The sequence below is a fragment of the Hylobates moloch genome, unplaced genomic scaffold (assembly GCF_009828535.3).
Source record: "Hylobates moloch isolate HMO894 unplaced genomic scaffold, HMol_V3 SCAFFOLD_15, whole genome shotgun sequence".
NCBI classification, from domain to species: domain Eukaryota; kingdom Metazoa; phylum Chordata; class Mammalia; order Primates; family Hylobatidae; genus Hylobates; species Hylobates moloch.
In genome coordinates this window covers 78,226,929-78,249,380 of record NW_026652290.1, presented here as the reverse complement: position 1 = coordinate 78,249,380, position 22,452 = coordinate 78,226,929, and the positions used below count along the sequence as shown (strand labels likewise).

General features: G+C 36.8%; 1 protein-coding gene across 4 annotated transcripts in view; it reads left to right on the top strand.

Moving 5' to 3' along the window:
* SOCS5 (suppressor of cytokine signaling 5) overlaps positions 1-20,044 on the top strand; it is a 67,714-nt gene extending 47,670 nt beyond the window's left edge. For 2 of the 4 annotated variants that reach the window (XM_032176721.2, XM_032176720.2), the window contains exon 2: positions 11,563-20,044. In XM_032176721.2, the coding sequence (XP_032032612.1) occupies positions 11,575-13,185 (1,611 nt within the window). In that variant the 5' untranslated portion in view covers positions 11,563-11,574 and the 3' untranslated portion in view covers positions 13,186-20,044. The remainder of the gene's footprint in view (positions 1-11,562) is intronic. The other 2 variants (XM_032176722.2, XM_058428476.1) reach the window with 2 other exon arrangements.
* The last annotated feature ends 2,408 nt before the right edge of the window (positions 20,045-22,452 follow it).

Here is a 22,452-nt window from a genome sequence, read left to right as displayed (position 1 = left end):
CTGGCTGTTGCATCTCTTTTGATCTCTTGTTCTGGCCATCAGTGATTACACATCAAGGTTGCTAGACAGATTTGTTTCTTCTGCCTAGAAGAACACTTTGCATGGGCTGGTGTTTTCCTTGAGCAAAGATTTTAATTACTGATTCAAAGTCTTTAACGGCTATTGATTTTTAACTTCTTCTTGAGTCAGTTTTGGTAATTTATGTTTTTCTAAAAATCTAGTCATTTCTTCTTAGTTTTTAAATTTATTTGCTTACAGTTGTTCATAGTGGTCTCTTACTTTTTGAGACAGCATTTTGCTCTGTTGGCCAGGCTGGAGTGCGATGGTGCAGTCACAGCTCACTGCAGCCTTGACCTCCAGGGCTCAAGTGATCCTCCCACCTCAGCCTCCAGAGTAACTGGGACCACAGGCGCACACCACCATACCTGGCTAACTTTTGTATATAGAGGCAGGGTTTTGCCTTGTTGCCCAGGCTAGTCTCAAACTCCTGGGCTCAAGCAGTCTGCCTGCCTTGGCCCCCCAAAGTGCTGAGATTACAGGCATGAGCCACTATGCCCAGCTGGTCTCTTTTAATTCTGTTTTATATCTCCATGTGTTCCCTTTTTTATGTCTTGCATAATGTGTCCATGTAGTCTGTGGCCCTGGGCTGTTACACTTTTTAAGGTTTCTTTGTTCTTCTCTTCCTGTGGTCATTGTACTTACACGTAGTACTCTTCTATAACCACATTGCCAACCCTTCTAATTTGCAGTTTCTAAGCTACTGTGCACTTGGTGTCTAGCAAATAAAGTTTGCTTAAATTGAAGGTCAATTTAGAGTAAATAGGCATAGAGAAAGAGCTTTAAATATTTACATCTGAGAGCTTGAACTTTATCGTCATATTGCCCACATGTGGTACTCAGCAAATGTTAAAATGAATATTTAAAAAATATTTTCAGCTTCTCAGCTTTTGAAAGGTTAGGTTTAATTTTAGTTGTTAATAAACTAAAGATTTCTTGATTGTCCGATTTCTAAAAACTAAATTTGTATGTTACATGCTAACTGGTAAAACCAAAACTAAGCTGTATTATTTGGAGTTTCTAGTTGATGATTTTGTTCAATATGCTTCTCTACATTTGTTTTCTTACGTGATTAAAAGTTATCTTTATTTGCCTCTTCTCCTGATACCCTTCTCAAATATCCTGCTAAAGACTAATTTTAAGATGTTTCCATTGTCTTTTCTCTTTTTTTTTTTTTTTTTTTTTTTTTGACACAGTCTCACTCTGTCACCCAGGCTGGAGTGCAGTGGTACGATCTTGGCTCACTGCAGCCTCAGCCTCCCAGGTTCCAGCGATCCTCCCACCTCAGCCTCGCGAGTCGCTGGGACCACAGATGCATGCCACTTGGCCTGGCTAATTTTAGAAAATCTTTTTGTAGAGACAGGGTCCTGTTGCTCAGGCTGGTCTCAAACTCCTGGGCTCAAGCGATCCTCCTGCCTCAGCCTCCAAAAGTGTTGAGATTATAAGCATGAGCCACTGTGTCTGGACAAATTTTCCTTTTTCTTATGGTGTCAGGAACGGGCACACATTGTCCTGATCGGTTTCTTTCTTTCTTTCTTGGATTCATTACAAGTTGTCAAATTATTTTCCATTAGTTTTTTTTAGAGCTAAAATTTGGCATAGGAGACAGTAGTATCTTTTAAGTTTGTTAAAGATTAGTAAATGTAGTCTAAGCAGTTTTAGATAAAAAGTAAAAAAGTTGTTATTATCAAAACATTATTTTATTTTATTTTAGTCCTTAGAGTCTTTGTATTTCTTGTGATACTTGATTTAAACTGCTGGGGTTATAAATTGATTATCCTCCCTAGAGAAGGAAATGGTGCAGATTCCATTTGCTCACTTACCACTGGTAACTGAACGTTATTTGTAAATTATTAGCAGGATCATAATGAGCTCACTGTTAAGTAGTTCCCCCAGTCAGAGACTCTTTTCTGGATTAAGCTGTCTGCTAAATTCCTCAACTGAGAGTTGTTTTACTTTGTTGGTTTTTTTGTTTATATTTAACCACCTTTTATATTAAGGGAGATTTGTGGGAAACATTGATGCCCTTTGCTCTAGGAAGCGTGATCAGTAGAGGCAGTGCTGACAGTACTAGTCACATGTGGTTATAATGCTGAGTAAAATGTTATTTACTTTACTAAGTTGGTTTGCCTAACAGAAGTAGTCTCCCTGGAGATGGGATATCAATGCAGAACTGACTCAGCAATAATCTCTCCCTAGACATAAAACAGCCTTACTTTTTGTTACTGTCACTAACATGAACTAACATGCTTTGGATTGGTTGTATATCAGAAGCTATCATTTTCGAGGCCCTGTTGTATACTCAGTTGTTCTTACCTTATGTCATGTTATCCTGGGAAGGCCGAGACTGAGGTCTCTTACACAGCTAGTGGGAGCTTGAATTTGATTTTAGGTCCTGCATAAATCTAAGGCTTATGTTATTTATGTTATACCACAGTCTGCCAATAATGCTGGCCAAATAAGAAACATTTCAATGAATGGTGTATTTGTTAGTATATTACATAAGATATTTTCCCCATAAGAAAATGAAGCATAACTTCTTAGGATTTTAGGCTTCTCTAGTGTTCGGTATCTATAGAGCAAAATTTAAATTGTGATAGTGTTTTATAGACTAAAAAGGAATCAGAAGCCCCTCCAAATGAATAAGGACTGTGTTCCTGGACCTTACCCAGTACGGTACAGATTAGCTATCCTTAGTTTTTGTAGATGAGCTGTAGAGTCAATGGCTCAGGAACATTGAAATGTCCATAGTGTTTCTTAGGATATAATATGGAAGTTGGAGTCATGGATAGAACTTTCACTCTGGCAGACACTGTACATAGGAAAATGACATTTGTGGCATGACCCAGAAGAACTGAAAGAGAGAAGTATTTTTTAAAAGAGAGAAAAGCTAAAGATGCTAGATAATGCTGGTAACATTTTTAAAACTTCTCTGTCTTTTGAATGTCTCCTATGAGCCATTTTATGTATATTATTTCTGTCATCACATCCAACCCATAAGGTAGATATTATCATCATTGTACCAAGGGGCTAATTTAGGTTCAGAAATATGAAGAAAGACATTCAAGGTTATAGCATTCTTAAATGGTAATGCCGGAATTCATCCTTTCTGCTCTTGCCTCCCAAATGTTTGATTATTTTATTGCCTATCTGCTTTTCATTCAGGTGCCCTAAGCAAAGCATAGGCAGTATCTGTACGTGAGATTTGGGCTTAAGAATAGGATTTCTGCTAGGCTTGGCGTGCCCTCCTACAAGATACTAGAAGTTAGAATTGTGTGGATAAAACTTAGGAATTGGAAATGTAAAATTAAATACTTACTTTTTTTTTTAATTAGAAAAAGAAATAGCCCTAAAATTGTCTTTTTTGGAGAGTAGGATTGCAGGGACTATATAACACATGACAATTTGGTTCTGTGTCTTCTTTTTTCTTCTTTTTAAAACTGGACCATTATATTAATGTACAGAGAAAAATACAAGAACTTATTAAACTCCATCCCCTTGAAATTAGGCATCTGATTACAAAATACATTCTTAACTGACCGTATAATTAAAAGTAGTATTCAGAGAAGCAGTAGAACTTACTAATATAGAACCATTTGTTACAATAATACCAGAACATTTCTGAGCGGTATACAGGCCTACACAAGGGTCATGGGTTTAATAGTTGATAGACATATAAAGTACAGATACCGAAACATTGTTGGTAGGCCCATGAATATACTTGAGATTCTTTTGGTCAGAGTATTGTTTCACTACAATTAAAATAGAATAGGCTAGAAATTTTCTTTTGAGTATACATGTGCTACCTCTGTCAAATTTTCATGTTGGAGTGATGCTGAGTTTGTATAATAATTTGAGATACATTCCGTCTTTTTATGCTCTCCAATAATTCAAAATATGGATATGATGTATTCTCTGAAGTTTTAAAGAACTTATTAATGACACTATTGTACTTGGACTTAGAATAATTAATATACTTTTCTAAAATTGACTCAAGAAGAGGTAGAGAAGCTGAATAGACTAATAATAGAAGAAATTGAAGTCCAAGTTGTTATTAATCTCTCAGCTATATCGGTTTCTACATCTATAAAATTAAGATAATTATTACTCGTAGGGTTGTTGGGAGAAGTAAAATGCTTATGTCAGAGCCTGGTACATTGTTAGCCTCCAATAATGTAAATTGTCATCACAGCCATTACTGTCCAGATTATTACTCTTTTTTCAAGATTCAGCTTTTTTCCAGAGTTTTATTTCTTTGATTACTCACTTCAGAGAATCTTAGATTTACCGTTAAAAAATGTAATTGCCAGAGGTTTTTCTCTTTTGCTAGTCTGATTCCATCTCTGACATAGTTTACTTAAAAAAAATACACTTTATAAGAAATAAAAAGGAATGTAGACACAGACATGCGTTTTTTTTTTATTATAAGAGAAGGTTATGTACAGGTTTTGCATAAAAGAGAACATATGGAAAGATACTCACCAGAATATTAACAGTGATTATCTCTAGGTGGTGGGACTTCAAGTGAGGGTTAGATTTTTAAAAATATTTCTAGAGTATTTTAATTATTTTGTGTGTATATTATTTTTCTAAGAAAGTTTTCTGTTTTATCACTTTATGCTCTAGTGATCATCCATTTACTTTATGCACTTCATGTACCCTAAAACTTAAAAGTATAATAATAATAAAATAAAATTAAAAAAAGATAATCTTCTTAGAGTATTGATCTTCAGACTCTTCCGTAGAATGACTGTTAGATTTGGTAAACATAATCTTAAATGTTTTATGTAGTACATCAGAGGTTGGCAAACTATGGCGTATGGGCAAAATCTGGCCCACCACTTGTTTTTGTACAGCCCACCATGAACTAAGAATGGATTTTACGTTTTTACACGGTTAATGAAAATCAGAAGAATAATATTTTGTGACGGGAAAATTATATGAAATTTAAGTGTCACTGACCATAAATAAGGTTATATTGGCATGCAGCTATGCTTATTTACTTGCATGTTGCCTATGGCTGCATTCAGGCTAGTGGCAGAGTTCAGTAGTTGCCATAGAGACTGTACGGCCCACAAAACCTAAAACATTTACTGCCAGGCCTTTTAGAGAAAATGTTTGCTGAGCCCTGTACCACATTAGAGAAACCTATTTAGTTCAGTGTTTTGTTCTTTTTTTTTTTTTTTTCAGCGAGCGAGCATTACCACCTGAGCTCTACCTCCTGTCCAGTCAGCGGCAGCATTAGATGCTCATAGGATTCAGCCCCGTTGTGAACTGCGCACAGGGGATCTCGGTTGCGTGTTCCTTATGAGAATCTTAACTAATGCCTGATGATATAAGGTGGAACAGTTTCATCCTAAAACCTTCCATGAAACCAGTCCCTGGTACCAAAGGTTGGGGACTGCTGTTTTAGAAGTCTCTGAGTGCCTCTTCTAATTCTCTACCCTTCCCCATAATAGGCAACCATTATCCTAACTTTGCTGACATCCCCTTGCTTTTGTATCTTTATTATATGTGTATGTATACCTAAACAATATATTTGAGGGCTTGCTTGTTTAAAAGGTAAATTGTTTCATTATGGATATATTCATCTCTTATAATTTATTTCTCTAAGCATTATGTTTTGAGTGTTACGTTTTATATTGATGCAAGTAGCTATAGTTGATCATTTCTGCTATATAGTGCTCCATTGTATGAATGTATACTAATGGACTAATTATCATTTACTTACATATCTCCATGACAGCCACAACAGCAACATTTTAAAAATTCAATTTGTTGACTGTCTTCAAACCCCTACCTGACAAAAACTGTTTTTTTCATGTTTTCTCTCTCTGAAACAGCATCTCTATTCATGCATTTGCCTAAGCTAGACTCCTAGTGTCATTTTCAACACCACTCTCTCCTCATTTCCCATTTTCAGTTGATCTTCAATCCTATAGATTTGACATCTGAACATCTCATAGCCATCTCTACTGTCACCATCCTAGTCGGGTGCTTACTTGGACTCCTGCGGTAGTCTTCAGTGCCATATCAGCATCCACCCTTGCTCTCTTATGAATTATGAGGCTTACCTCTCCAACTTCATCTTGACACTCTTCCCCTCACTCACTGGGTTGTGTTAACTTCAGCCATTGTTCATGTCATGCTCATTTCTGCTTCGGGACCTTTGCAAATGCTGTTCCCTCTGCCTATAGAACATTGTCCTGATTCATTTCTTCTTATCCTTCAGGATAAAATTTTGAAACATCACCTCCTCAGAAAAGTCTTACTTGCTCCCCAACCCCGAAACTAGGTCACGTTTCCCTGTTATCTTTAGGACTTTGTTACTTGCTACTCAATCCTGGTACTACTATAAATTTTAATTATGATTGTTGAGGAAGGCTTATCTGATTCAGTCAGAACCAGTTGTCTGTAAAGTCTAATAAAGCAATAAATCATAGAAGGGATACATACCTGAAGTAGTTTATTCTAATTTTAAGAATATAACTATGTTCATTTGCCAGTCTTTTGATTAAGGAGCTGTTATCGGAAAGGGGTTCGATCCAGACCCCAAGAGAGGGTTCTTTCTTGCGCAAGAAAGAATTCAGGGTGAGTCAATACAGAAAAGAGAAAGCAAATTTATTAAGAAAGCAAAGGAATAAAATAATGATTACTCCATAGCCAGAGCAGCAGCATGGGCTGCTTGACTAAGTATACTTATGGTATTTCTTGATTATCTGCTAAACAAGGGGTGGGTTATTCATGAGTTTTCCAGGAAAGGGGTGGGCAATTCCTGGAACTGAAGGTTCCTCCCCTTTTCAGACCATGTAAGGTAACTTCCTGACATTGTCGTGGCGTTTATAAACTGTCATGGTGCTGGTAGGAATGTCTTTTAACATGTTAATGCATTATAATTAATGTATAATGAGCAGTGAGGACAACCAGAGGTCACTTTGGTTGTCATCTGGTTTTGGTGGGTTTTAGCTGGCTTCTTTACCACAATCTGTGTTTTATCAAGGGTCTTTGTGACCTGTATCTTGTGCCAACCTCCTGTCTCATCCTGTGACTTAGAATGCCTAACCCCCTAGGAATGCAGCCCGGTAGGTCTCAGCCTTATTTTACCCAGCCCCTATTCAAGATGGGGTTGCTCTGGTTCAAACACCTCTGAAAGAGCCAAGGCCTTTTCTTTCAGAGTAGGTCTACTAGTCATAGATCCATATTGTCTGTATTGGGGAAGCCATGCCCATAATGTATCATGTAAGATTCCAGTTTGGGTTTTTTTACGTAGAACAAGAATTTAGGCTCTTCAGATGAATTCTTAGTTTAAAATCCTTATAGATCTTTGCAATATTTTTTCCATTTCTTTGAACTATTTTCTTGGCCTGTACCTAATTCAGCAGCAGAAGTATTTCACTTTTATTGAGTATTTCAGAGTCATTCAACTTTATAAAACTCCCCACTCTTCCATACTTCATAGGTTAGTTGACATTTAATTAAATCACATAGTGACACTAATATAAATCGCATGAACAGGTTTGGAACCTAAGATAACTAAAAGTGTAACTCACTGCTGGGAACCAGAAGTGTCTGGGTATACTAGATTAGAGGGCTGCACCTTTTTTTGAGTGTACATGGTCTACTGTATTAATGTATTATCTACACTGTAATAGTGTAACTCTAAGGTTGAATTATATGTTTATTTTTTACCCACAAAATAGCAATTTTATATGGTTCAACCTAATATTAAATAACAGTATAAAGGATAAATGGCCATCCAATTAGATAATAATAGATCATGTCACAATATGGTGTGTAAATAACAATTAAAAATAAATCATTTTTAAAAGGCCAGGGGATTCTTAGATTCTTTTAAGAAGCTGTAGTTATGACAGCCACACATTCCTGAAATTCTGGGTCAGTTTTACTGTCAAACGTTGTATTATCTTTTTCTAAAAATTATTGAAATGCCACCAAAATATCAATCAAAACTTGTCTCCTAAACTGCCTCTTGCGCCTGAATTTGATACAGAAGTACTTTTAATCAGTCTACCTGTCCCAATTTTTGTTACTGTAACTGAAGGACTTTTATTGGAAAGGTGTTATGGCTAAGAAGTCTAGATAGACTGAAGAAGAGGAAGGATTTGAGTTGTCACATTCTTCCTCTTTATGGCATTCAGCATTAAGAATATAACTGTTATAACTGTATATTTTAACAATATAACATAATTATGTAAGTATAATAGTTCTCTCTCAATGTATTCTTAAAACATGTTAAACTTAATTTATTTCTCATAAAGCATGGGTTAAGTCCCATTGAAATAAACTCCTGGGAGCTATTTCAATTATTTTGTTTTGTGTAAATTTTGTAATAGATACTACTTGGCATTAAGAAGGGCCATTGACTGTACTATTTCATTTTTATATATGTAAACTTATGTAGTAATGGAATTTGACCTAATTTTCCATAATTCTAATTTGTAGCTTATCCAGTTAAATATAATTTTCAACAAAAGCTATTTTTAACTTCCAAAAGCATTGTAAAATCAGTTTTAAATTATTATTCCTTTGGAGAAATAATAACTTTTTAGAAATTTGCTTTGGATAGTTTTAAGAATAGCCAAGCATGTGTAGAAATGTAAGAGATTGTAATGGATGATAAACTTTTATTCTAGAATCAATGCAATTAAAATTTAACACTTTTTTTTAGCCCTGTATAATTTCATATAAAACCATAAAGTAGTAGAGTTGCAATTTAGATCTCAAAGGGTTTCAGCTCTATCTTAAACACATTTCTAAAAATTTAACAAAACAAACAAAAGAACTTCAAATCTGACATTGTTAATACCAAGATAGTTGAAATGCCTTCCTGATTGTTATGTCGACTAGTCTATGAATTACTGTCAGTATTTTTTCCTTCCTAATATTAAAGCTGCCCACATCACATTCCACATGTCAAGAAAAATCAACTGTCTTTCTGCATGGAGTAAGATGCAGTCTGATAACATGCTCCAGAATAAGAATAGAGAAATAACTAAATTTCATGCTCTGTGAAACTGAACCAGGGGGTTCAGTGTTAGAAACTGCGTTTTGTGCCCTGGCAAGTACAAATGTTTTCTGCATATCATACTAATTCATACAACTTATAAAGAACTATATAAGGAGATGAGTGGTTTTAGGTTAGGTCACTTTTTAAAAGTTATTTTTTGGGTATAATTTGCTTGTCAGAGAAGTATCTTTAGATAGCTACAAAATTTATAAACACGGAGAAGAGAGTTAAATTCTTGGACTTCTTGAATATGGCTCTTCTAGTGTCTAGAGTGACATGGTTTATCTCAAATAGGTGGATTAGGGTCAGTAAACTTTTTCTGAAAGGGGCTAGATAGAAAATATTTTAGGCTTTGCAGACTACATGTGGTCTCTGTCAAATGTTCTTTGTGTGTGTGTGTTTAAATGTAAAAATTTTTCTAAGCTGGGATCCCTTCAAAAACAGGCCATGGGCCAGATTTGGCCTTCAGGCTTTGGTTTGCTGGCCCTTGCTCTGCATCAGTAATGTTCAATACAAATATAACCTGAATCACATATGTCACTTTTAAATTTTCTAGTAGCCACATGGTGGGTGGTGCTATTTTTTGTTAAGAGTCTTGTAGTGGCATTTGACCTTGAAACTACAAATATATGAATTAGGTAAAAATAAAAACTAACTTTAAAATAAATGAGAAGAAACTAGGCTGGAAAGGGGCTAGGATATTGGAAGAGAACATCTACAAAGATAATGGAGTCACCAAGAATATGGCAGGAATTCAGCTGTATTAACGACTATGGGCAAGGAACTGAAATCTTAATTTAAGAAGAAGAATAAATGATAACAAGGCACGTGAAGTTCAAATGGCGTACACCTCATAAAAATGCTTACGAGAAAGATTTTTGCACGACAGAGGAGGCCGTGTTCTAAAATTACTGAGATTTAACAGTTCTAATACATTTTATTCTAATATATACCAACTACTGTGCAAACTTCCTATGTGCCTGACAGTGTGCTTTTAATAAAGAATTAAATCATCTGAAAGTATATTTTATAATATCATGGACATTAATTTTCTGTGTTGTGTTTCCATTAGTCCAAGAGCCTTTTCTGTGAGAAACTAATGGGAAGACCTATAATTCATTCTAAGAATGTTTATTCTCTGTTATTCTCTTATTCCTAGTTAACTTCTTGAAAATATAAGCGTTTATGACAAAAATACTTAGTTGAAGTTATGGCAAGATCAGCTAAAGTTTTCTGCATCATAATGTGACAAAACCAATTGAATTTTAAGTTTAGGTTTTTCCATTTCTTCTAATGTTGACTTTTAGTTACTGAACTAGACAGTGTGCCTGTTGATATTGTAGTCTTAAAATAATTTATATGTAAAGTATTATAAACTGCTTTAGTTTTTTTTTTTTAAGGAACAAGAATAAAGATGCCAAATTGTATGTTTTTGGTTTTTGTTTTTGCGAGTACTACAGTATCATAGCCTTTCTCTATTACTTTATTATAATTTCCCAACTCTTCCAGGATTAAAGAATTGGGAAGTTTAAAGACACCTTTCCTGGCCGGGCGTGGTGGCCCACACCTGTAATCCCAGCACTTTGGGAGGCCGAGGCCGGTGGATCACCTGAGGTCAGGAGTTCGAGACCAACCTGACCAACGTGGTGAAACCCCGTCTCTACTAAAAATACAAAAATTAGCCAGGCGTGGTAGTGCGCACCTGTAATCCCAGCTACTTGGGAAGCTGAGGCAGGAGAATCATTTGAACCTGGGATGTGGAGGTTGCAGTGAGCCAAGATCTCACCATTGCACTCCAGCATGAACAACAGAGCAAGACTCCATCTCAAAAAAAAGGAAAAAAGAAAAAAGACACCTTTCCTAAATATTACATTCTTTTTCTTCCTTTTCTACTCAAACTGCTTCTTCAAAATCATGGATAAATTTGATACATTATAGGGTGGGAGGGAAGATACGGGTTTTTACAAGTGATAAACCTGTAAACCTTAGAATTGCAAGGAACCAGTTAAGTAAAATTGGGAAGATTGCTACTAATGAAAGGTTTTTGAACTAATTTTAATGTGTTACACAAATGTGGTTCTAGTTACAACTTTTGAAAAGTTGAATACAAATGTGTTTCAACAATATGGAACATATTTTGCCTTTGTAATATTCAAATTAAGGAGACAGGTTGAAGCACGGGAAAAAGAAAACAGTTTAAGAGCGTTTATTTCCTTTCACCTGAGTTCGGAATATTCTACCTGAAAGGACTTGGGAAGCAAGGACTGGCTTGAACAAGGTCAGTGCCTAAAAGGCCTGGTGGCCTTCCTGCTGCCCAACAGAACGCACGGCCTCATCACTTCAGCAGGGCAGTGTAGGTGAACTCTTGGCCAGTATCACTGAAATTCCCAATGGGAAGGGGTGTGGGCACTGCCTTAGCTACCTTCACATGCTACTTTGATTAATTTATTTTTCTTTTTTTGCTGTTTTGTCTTTAGATTTTATAATCAATGGATAAAGTGGGAAAAATGTGGAATAACTTCAAATACAGGTGTCAGAATCTCTTCGGTCATGAGGGAGGAAGCCGTAGTGAAAATGTGGACATGAACTCCAACAGATGTTTGTCTGTCAAAGAGAAAAACATCAGCATAGGAGACTCAACTCCTCAGCAACAAAGCAGTCCCTTAAGAGAAAATGTTGCCTTACAACTGGGATTAAGCCCTTCAAAGAATTCTTCAAGGAGAAATCAAAATTGTGCCACAGAAATCCCTCAAATTGTTGAAATAAGCATCGAAAAGGATAATGATTCTTGTGTTACCCCAGGAACAAAACTTGCACGAAGAGATTCCTACTCTCGACATGCTCCATGGGGTGGGAAGAAAAAACATTCCTGTTCTACAAAGACCCAGAGTTCATTGGATGCTGATAAAAAGTTTGGTAGAACTCGAAGTGGACTTCAAAGGAGAGAGAGGCGCTACGGCGTAAGTTCTGTACACGACATGGACAGTGTTCCCAGCAGAACTGTAGGAAGTCGCTCTCTAAGACAGAGGTTGCAGGATACTGTGGGCTTGTGTTTTCCCATGAGAACTTACAGCAAGCAGTCAAAGCCTCTCTTTTCCAATAAAAGAAAAATCCATCTCTCTGAATTAATGCTTGAGAAATGTCCTTTTCCTGCTGGCTCAGATTTAGCCCAAAAATGGCATTTGATTAAACAGCATACAGCTCCTGTGAGCCCACATTCAACATTTTTTGATACATTTGATCCATCTTTGGTTTCTACAGAAGATGAAGAAGATAGGCTTAGAGAGAGAAGGCGGCTTAGTATTGAAGAAGGGGTTGATCCCCCTCCCAATGCACAAATACATACATTTGAAGCTACTGCACAGGTTAATCCATTATATAAACTGGGACCAAAGTTAGCTCCTGGAATGACTGAAATAAGTGGGGACAGTTCTGCAATTCCACAAGCTAATTGTGACTCGGAAGAGGATACAACCACCCTGTGTCTGCAGTCACGGAGGCAGAAGCAGCGTCAGATATCTGGAGACAGCCATACCCATGTTAGCAGACAGGGAGCTTGGAAAGTCCACACACAGATTGATTACATACACTGCCTCGTGCCTGATTTGCTTCAGATTACAGGGAATCCCTGTTACTGGGGAGTGATGGACCGTTATGAAGCAGAAGCCCTTCTCGAAGGGAAACCTGAAGGCACGTTTTTGCTCAGGGACTCTGCGCAAGAGGACTACCTCTTCTCTGTGAGCTTCCGCCGCTACAACAGATCCCTGCATGCCCGAATTGAGCAGTGGAATCACAACTTTAGTTTCGACGCCCATGACCCGTGTGTATTTCACTCCTCCACTGTAACAGGACTTTTAGAACATTATAAAGATCCCAGTTCGTGCATGTTTTTTGAACCATTGCTTACTATATCACTAAACAGGACTTTCCCTTTTAGCCTGCAGTATATCTGTCGCGCGGTGATCTGCAGGTGCACTACGTACGATGGAATTGATGGGCTCCCTCTACCCTCAATGTTACAGGATTTTTTAAAAGAGTATCATTATAAACAAAAAGTTAGAGTTCGCTGGTTAGAACGAGAACCAGTCAAGGCAAAGTAAACTTTCCGGTCCCCAAAGGGTGTTAACTAGGTCCGCTTTCATGTGCATCAGACAGTACACCTATAGCAAGCACACGTAGCAGTGTTAGGCTTTTTCATACAGTATGTAAGCTTAGTGTTAGTATCTGTCAGATGCTACCTGCTGTTACTTATTCAGATAAACATGGTGCCTATTGGAACAACAGAGGATAGAGCTACAGGTGTTCAGTAAGACTACAAAAACATTTTGCCGATTTCGCTAATAGTTTGGTTTTTAATGGCTGTAGTATTTGAGTGAGGCAACTCTGGGGCATTTGTTATGAAGAATTCTATTTCTTACTGAAGAACAAATTATTAATATTGGATGAGTATTTCAACAGTGTGACTAATGTTTGAAATTATTTTTTCTAAGAGTTTTTCTATAACCTTCCAAAAGTCGTGATGTTTGTAGTTACTATAAATCAAGCTTTGGAAGTCCAAAAAGAATAAAAGACTGCCTTCCTTTTAGAAAAAAATGCAATTTTCTGGCCACAAGGGCATAGTGCAGTTCACTTACGTGTTGATGTAGTTTATAATCAGATGCCTTTTCTCTTCTGCAAAAGGTACTGTTAAGTAAACCAGATTTTCTAAATAGGCATTCTTAAAATTTCAGACTCACAAAGCTAGTAGTAGAATTTTATTGAAAGGCGCTAGGTACTAAATTTTAAATGAGTGCTTTAACTTAAAACAGGCGTTTGGAATAGTTGCTGCAATGTAGTCTTGCGTGTGATTTTTTTTTAAGTTGATGTGCAGTCTAATTGTTGTTTCATAAAAGTTGGATCTGTTCCTATGCCCAGGATGATTTTGTGAACCATGAAGTACATGAGACTAGAAGACGCCCAAACAAGTCAGATAATAGTAACTACAATGGTTGCTGATGTTGAGATTATTGTTGAACTATAATTAATAATTTGGATGGCAGAATTTATCTTTTTTTGTAAACTCTCATAGCTGAATTGCTTAAGTATAATTTATAGAATTTCAGTGCAGTTAATTCTTGATGGAAAATCCGAAACCTAAATTGCAGATTTAAAAGGTACTGTACAACCATTATATCTGTAAATAACTTTACTTAGCACCTTTTTGTCACTTAGAATAATATGTACTACTACTTGAGTGAGCTCTTTTGGAAGTTATATCAAGTTCTGGTGTTTGCTTCTTAGTAACTGAACTGTATTTACAGTTCCGTCCTAGACATTTTGCACTAAAGTAGCCGAATCCACTCTCGTGTCTTTTCGTTAATGTGCTCTGTACCACTGGTGAGTGCTCCATAGTTTCCTTACCTGCTGCTACAGATGTTATTTTGCATCCCTATGGCTATTGCCAAGGCTACAAAAAAGAAAAGCTATATTTGTATGCAACACTAACCTTTTGACTGCTAATGTTTCTGCTTGCTGTGCCTTGTTATGGCTGCTTTTTTTGTGCTAATAAAGTATGTTTGGTGTTCTCCTTGTATATCTGCTGTTTTATACATTTGCAACAATTTCTCTTGTAAATGGAATGGTTTGGGGTTTTTAAATAAGCATTAACTAACAACCTTTCTATAGTTAATGCAGAGTTACTGAACAGTCTAATATTGACTTATCAGAATAAGCTAACTCTAAATTTAATGCTCTACATCTTATCAGTCATAATTATATATACTGTGGAACAGTATCTGTCGTTACTGCAAATTACTGTACAGTTTAGGTTATAACAGAAAACTGACAGAGAAGTAATAAACCTATTGATTTCTCTGCTTATAAGTGAAAGATTGAAACTATCCAATGACATATTATAGTAAACGAGTATCTGTAACCTCCCACTGCATCAGAAGCAGGTTAAATGAAGTCTTGTGAATTTGTAATAGATCAGTACCATTTATTGGTTTGGGGACCATCTTAATTAAAAATAAATGCCCAAAATGTAGAACTTTAACCAAAGACTTGTCCATTTTAAAGCAAAATGGGGATTGAAGGGACTTATAATTTCTGTCGTTTCTAATTAAAGTCCCTGAAGATCATATACCAAAGTGTTTGAGAACTTCATCCAAACCTACTTTAAAGCATTATGTGCAATTAAGTTGTTATGACATAATTATATTGCATAATTGTTGGGTCTGTTTTCTTGAGCTTATAATGTACCTGGAAAATAAACCTCTTGAGAAAAAAAAAAGTTCATACTGATTATTGGAAAAGGACTATATATGTGAGCAAGATTGTGTTTTAGAGAGGAAACTTGAAACTCCAAGAAAGCACTTGATCTTTTTATATGCTTGTAGCAAATTGATGTTCTAACTGTAGTTTTATAGAAAGTATTAATGCTTTTATGTATTTTAAAACTTTCATATGTTAAATGGAAATTGTTTTAAATGTGTTTGAGTTTATGTAAGCATGTATACACTGTGCTAAAAGTCACGTTTCAGTTTGTGTATAATATTAATATGCAATTTTTGGTTTAATTTTTTTCTTAAAATATTAGTGGCTTACATTTTAAAAAAGAAAAATCACCAGCATGAACTTGCACCTAAGTCTATATTCACTGTGTCCTTTTCTGAATCCCACTGTAGCCTGTCAACTAAATTTGAGTGTTACAGTCTTTTTAAAGTGCATTTAAATACAGACCAGGAATTTCTTTAGAAGTTGAGATACATCTTTATAGTTGAAATAATTAACCCAAGAAAAGGTTGCTTTGATTTGTACCCATTCTCATTCATTCTCTTCATTCCCTTACACACACACACACCTCTCCCTTCCCCATATGTATAAGTGTGTATTATATATTTATGTATGCACATATATACATTTATGTTGTTAATATTACTTTAGATGGCACTTCCACCTGATACAAAAACATTTAGAGATCTTATTCTATAGGTATTACCTAAACAGTATTCTTGTACTATTCAAATTTTATTATCTGCACTAAAAGTTTAGCCTTGCTACTTTAGCCTTGTTTATAATACAGTCACCTTACAAAGAGAAAGAGTTCATCTGTATTTCGTTTTCTGGCTAAACACAGTACAAAGTATTTGAAGAAAACCAGCTTGGATTAAGTAGTTACTAAGAGTTATAATTAAATTTATGTTTCTTAGACAAAACTCGAGCCCAAATAATCATTCTCCACACGCCAATCTGTTTTTAGCTCTTATGTTTACATAAGATTTATAATGGCTAGAACCATAAGAACTGATACTTGAATTTTAAGCTTCATTTGACAAAAATCCAAAGCTTAAGAATTTATTTCACATTTTGATCTGGTTGCTATTTATTTCAAAGCTTTCTTTTCTCTCTGGCACTAAACACTAATTTGGTAAGTTTTATTGAGACTGGTCTTAGATCTCTTATTTTTATAGCAAATACTGTTTTTTGGTAGAGCCAAAGAGCCTGTGAGTGAATCTTTTTTTTTTTTTTTTTGCGACAAGAGTCTCACTCTTGTCACCAGGCTGGAGTGCAGTGGCCCAGTCTTGGCTTACTGCAACCTCTGCCTCCCAGGTTCAAGTGATTCTCCTGCCTCAGCCTCCTGAGTAGCTGGGATTACAGGCGCCCACCATCACGCCCGGCTAATTTTTGTATTTTTAGTAGTGATGGGGTTTCACCATGTTGGCCAGGCTGGTCTCGAACTCCTGACCACAGGTGATCCGCCCACCTCAGCCTCCCAAAGTGCTAGGATTACAGGCGTGAGCCACTGCGCCTGGCCATAGGACCCTCCTAAGAAGGATACAGAGCTAGGTCTGTCTTTCAGAGTGTTAACATAGAGCAAATAGCACCAATTTGTTTGCTTACCTGTACCCCAGCACATACAGTTTTACTTTGATGAAATTAGATAGAAATGCATACCAAGGGCTGACTCAAGGGTGAGAAAGTTTCCAAAGAGGGCAATGCTGCTTGGCCCATGTGCATAAAAGCTACATATTTTTGAGGCTCTGGTTTTGTTTTATAATTTTGCAACAGCTGATCCAGAACATAGGCTTTTAAAATAGTATATTCTAAAGAGGTTTGGGGTGGAATTTTTGTGGGAGGTAACTGGTTATTTGTGGGGGACGGGAGGAGAGGTTGCTATTGCAAAGTATAGATGAGTTGGAGCAACTGTTTTGTTTTCATGCCCTGGACGCTTGATTAAACATTAAGACTCTCTTCAGCCATGCAGTCAACAAATATGTATTGAAGACCCGTGTGCCACTCACTATTTTAAGTAATGGGTGTACATTGAGGTATAAGACAAAGCTTTACTGCCTTCCGGAGTTTATTGAATTCTAGTAGATAAGACAGCAATGAAATGGTAATTTCCGAAGCTATGAGTAAAATGAGGCAGAATATGGTGGTGGAGGGACTGGGGCACAATTTTATAGGGTCGTAACCTTGAATGATATAAGAAAATTAGACCAAGACCAAAGAACAAACGTTCGAGATGAAGAGAACAATAAAACTAGTCCCCAAAGCACATATGGAATTACTTGCTGAGAAAGAAAGAATGCCAGTAAGGTAAGTCCATTGAGTGTGGAGAATATTAGGTGATGAGGTTTTAGAGATTGGCAAGGGCCTGATCATTTAGGGCTATAAGCCTGTAGTGAGGGATTTAGGATGTTTTGAGTGTGATGGGAAGCCATTGGAGAGTTTTAAGCAAAGTAGATGTGTGGTGTGTTGTAAATTTTTCTGGTCAGTGGAGAAAAGACTAGTGGAACAAGGTAAGGAAGACTTTTACAGTCATCCAGGTGAGAGATGGTGGGACCTTGGACTGGGGTGATAGTCATCGGGAGAAGTCAGAATTGGGGTATGTTTTAGTGGTAGAGCTGATAAGACTTGGCAATGGATTAGATGTGAACAAGAAGAAAAAGATCAAAAGATGACTCCAATTTTTGGTGTGAGAAGGGTGATTGAGTTGTGAGATTCCTATTAATTCTAGCAGAGACATTGTATAGTAGGCAGTTGGATATATGAGTGTAGAGTTAAGGGGAGAAAATTAAGATGTGGAATCACTAGGCCAGGCATGGTGGCTCACACCTGTAGCCCCAGCACTTTTGGGAGGCCAAGGCAGAAGAATCACTTGAGCCCCGAATTTTGAGACCAGCTGGGGCAATGTAGCAAGACCCCATCCCTGCAAAATAAAAATTAGCTGGGTGGGTTGGCCTGCACCTGTAGTCTCAGCTACTTGAGAGGCTGAGGCAGGAGGATCACTTGAGACAGAGCCAGTTCCTGTCTCTAAAAAAATATTAAAAATGAAATGGGGAGTCACTATATTGATAGTATTTGAAGCCACAGAACAGGATGCAACAGCTAGGGATTTTGCATGGGATTAAGAATTTCTTTGGAGGAAATAATTATGACAACATTTCTCTTAGTTTGTCAGTTCAAGATTCTGTATCATTAGTTGTTTTTAAAAGCCGTCTGCTTTCAATAGAGGACTTGTCTTCCAAAAACTTTGAAGATACTGGAATCAGACCTTGCGCTGAATCTTAAAACTTTATCCATGTCAAATTTGGCTGTCATACTTTCCATGTCAAATTTGCTTGTGTGTCTTTTTTAGTTTGAGTTTTTATATGATAAATCCAAGTTCATTATGGAATATTCAAGAAGTACTAAAGATTATAAAAGAACCTACCAAAAAAAGTTCATACTGTTGACTGAATATTTAGACTCTGACCATTCATTCATTCCACAAATATTAATTGAAGACCCATGTGCCAGTCACAGTTTTAGGTAATGGGTATATATTGAGGTACATTACTACCACCAACCCTACCCCTGCCCCTTCCAACTCCCGTTTTGAAATTTTCCAGAGGTAACTGCTATTAATATTTGGTACATTCTCTTTCATATTTTTTCATGTATTTTTAACAGTTTAAAAAAATCACATGAAAGATAAAGTTGTACATCTTGAATCAGTTACTGAAGGGTTTTTTTGAAATAGGATTTCAGTCGAAGATTAAGACCCTTATTTTACTAAGTTTATAAACTGGTGGGGATGTAGGCAATTATATAAATGTATAGTTATGAGAATATATGGAAATAAAGTAATTAAGTAAAAACTGGTTTCACTGGTGATAAGGAAAAACAGAAAAGTGACCCAAGTGGAGTAGGGATGATTGGGAAGGTATTGGGTTTCTTTTATCACGAGAATGAGAATTTCATTTAGCAGATGATGGAGAGGCCAGGTGCAGAAGTAGAGTGGCAGGTGGCAACAGAAGAGGAGCAGGATTGAGGTGGAGGAATCAGGTGATTGTAGCATACACTGGACTGAACAGTCTGAAATTATCTAGGCTCTGCAGCAAGGAAGAATTAGAAATTATGGCAGCAGGTGTAAGATAGCCTATAACCAAGAGGGATTGGAGTTAGGAAGTCCTGTGAAATTTGCCTAGATCAGGTCGCTAGCGCTGGAATCAAACAGGAGCACATGCAGAAGAAAAATTAGCATAATTTTCAGTAAGGAAAAACAAGCAGTTTGCTTGCCTAGGAGACTTCTAGTTAAATATGTCATAGTTTCTCCAAATTTAAGCAAATCATAAGCCAACAGTAAAGTAAATCATAAGCTTACAGTAAAGTAAGACGTGTATTGGATATTATAGATATCCAATTATGGATAACATTTTAGAAGACATTTTAATGCAAAAAATATTTGATCAAATAAGGAAAACTTCATCACTACTAACTATGCTTACATAGAGAAAATAGAATGACTTTTCTATGGATAACATTTTAATTATGGATAACATTTTAAAAGGCACATTTTAATGCAAAAAAATTAATATAAGATTTGATCAAATAAGGAAAACTATCACTGCTAACTATGTTTACGTGAGAAAATAGGAACATGAAGAAAAGTTAAACCAACATCAAAAAAACTTACTTGACAAAAGTGCTGAGAAAGGGTGGCACAATCTTAAATCTTAAGAGGGAGTGACTGAATTTAATCCCCAAAACACTATTGTAATTGTAGTTTTTCTCATTTCTCAATTTTACTAAGTATGAAAACTGCTTTGAATTTTTTTAAATTTATTTTTATTTTTGTTTTTTTTGGAGACAGAATCTCCCTCTGTCACCCACACTGGAGCACAGTGGCATGATCTTGGCTCACTGCAACCTCTGCCTCCTGGGTTCAAGCAGTTCTCGTGCCTCAGCCTCCCAAGTAGCTGGGATTACAGGCATGCACCACCACACCCGGCTAACTTTCGTATTTTTAGTAGAAACGGGGTTTCGCTATGTTGGCCAGGCTGGTCTCGAATTCCTGACCTCAGGTGATCTGCCCACCTTGGCCTCCCAAAGTGCTGGGATTACAGGTGTGAGCTACTGTGCCAGCCCTTATATTGTCTTTGATACCTGGCTTAGAGGGGTTAGATAACTTGTCTAAGGCCGTAGAGAGAATGTTAGAGCTAGTTTTCGAACACTGGTCTGAGACCAGAGCCTAAGTGCTGATCCACTGTACTTTGCTCTTTGGAGTCTAATTTTATCAACCAAATTAACATTTCTTTCAATGCTTTGTTCTCTTTTATTGTATTTCAAAACAATAGGCTATACATAACTGATAAAAATGGATTCTAAACCACTGGTAAAAGAGTTGAAAGAACCGGCCACTAGAATCTCCTTCATTCATCTTCTGCAGTTTATTTGGGGAGTGCCCCTGCCCATGTCTCCAACCTTCATCTAGTACAACTATCCCCCTTACTCACCACTCTCCTGACACGCTGGCCGCCTTTCAAACCTCCTTCATTCCATTATCTTTCCCACCTCAGGGCCTTTGCACATGCTACCCCTCCTGAAACTGTCATCTTCCCACTGTTCTTGTAGCAAGGTAGATTCCTTTCATTCTTTACACCTAAGCTTAAGTGCCACCTTCTCAGAGAGACCTGCTCACGCCATTTAAAGGAGATTGCCCCCTATTCTCTTATCTCTGCCCTGGCTCTGTTTTCTTTATAGTCTGTATTACAAAAAACTTGCGCATATGTTATTTATTTGGGCTTTTGGGTTTTGACTGTCCCTCTTGAGAAACTCTGAGGACAGAGACCATATCTATAATTTGCTGTTTTATCCTCAATGCCTAGGATAGTGCTTAATACAGAGCAGGTATTTATTAGATTGGTGCAACGTTGCAGTTTTGGCCATTACTTTTAATTTCAAAAAACACAATTTTGCACCAACCCAATATTTGTTAAATGAATGAATAATTAATTCATTTGTATTTATTTCTCCTGTCTACCCACAAAATCATGAAACCCTTATTACTTGTCCTTCTAAAGTCTAGATTGCTTCACATATTTCCGCAATCTCCCACTTATCCTATGAAAAAAAAGATTAATCTGACATGAATTATTCTTGGTGAACCCATGCTGGTTCCTGGAGATTACACTTTTTCCCCTAAATACTCACAGGCCCTACCTTTAATAATCCATCACAGAATGCTGCCCAGGATGATGTCAAGTTCATCAGTCTGCAGGTTGTGGAACCACCTGACTCCCCTTATTTAAAGATAAGAATCACCTCTCTCTGGTCTTCCAGCCTGCCTTTCATTTGCCTCAGCACCTCTGATGACAACCTGCAGAGACTTCATTTGGAGACTCTTAGTTCTCTGGAAGAAACTAATCCAGGCCAGGATATTGTAACATATTTATAGTAACTGTGTTTTTTTCTAGAATCCTTTCACCCATTCAGACCATTGATTCCTTCTTGCCAGCTTTTGTTCTGCCTTTTTCCAGAAAAAGTAGAAGTGTAATAGGAATTGGATAGCTGAGCTTTCCATCATTCATCAACATTGTATCATTTACCATTTCCTTTATAATCTGTCTCAGACATAACTAAAACCCTGTGTGTGTGTGTGTGTGTGTAATCAAAATACTTCCCAAAGGTAATAAGATCAAATATCTTTATAAGTGCATTTTAAAATGTGCCACAGCAGTCTAGCAAAAACAGGTAATTCTAAAATAGTTCCTCTTGAAAAGCCTGCATTTTAAGATAAAATACACTTTAGTAGCTACTATAAGTACAACTAGATATTTAAAAGAATGCAGAGTGGTATTTTTCACTGAAGTTAGAAAATCGAAAATTTGCCACATCTGAAACTTTAGAAAGTGTTTAGGAATAGGCCGGGCACAGTGCCTCACACCTGTAATCCCAGCACTTTGGGAGGCCAAGGCAGGCGGATCACCTGAGGTCAGGAGTTCAAGACCAGCTTGGCCAACATGGTGAAACCCCATCTCTACTAAAAATACAAAAATTAGCTGGACATGGTGGTGGGTGCCTGTAATCCCAGCTACTCGGGGGGCTGAGGCAGGAGAATT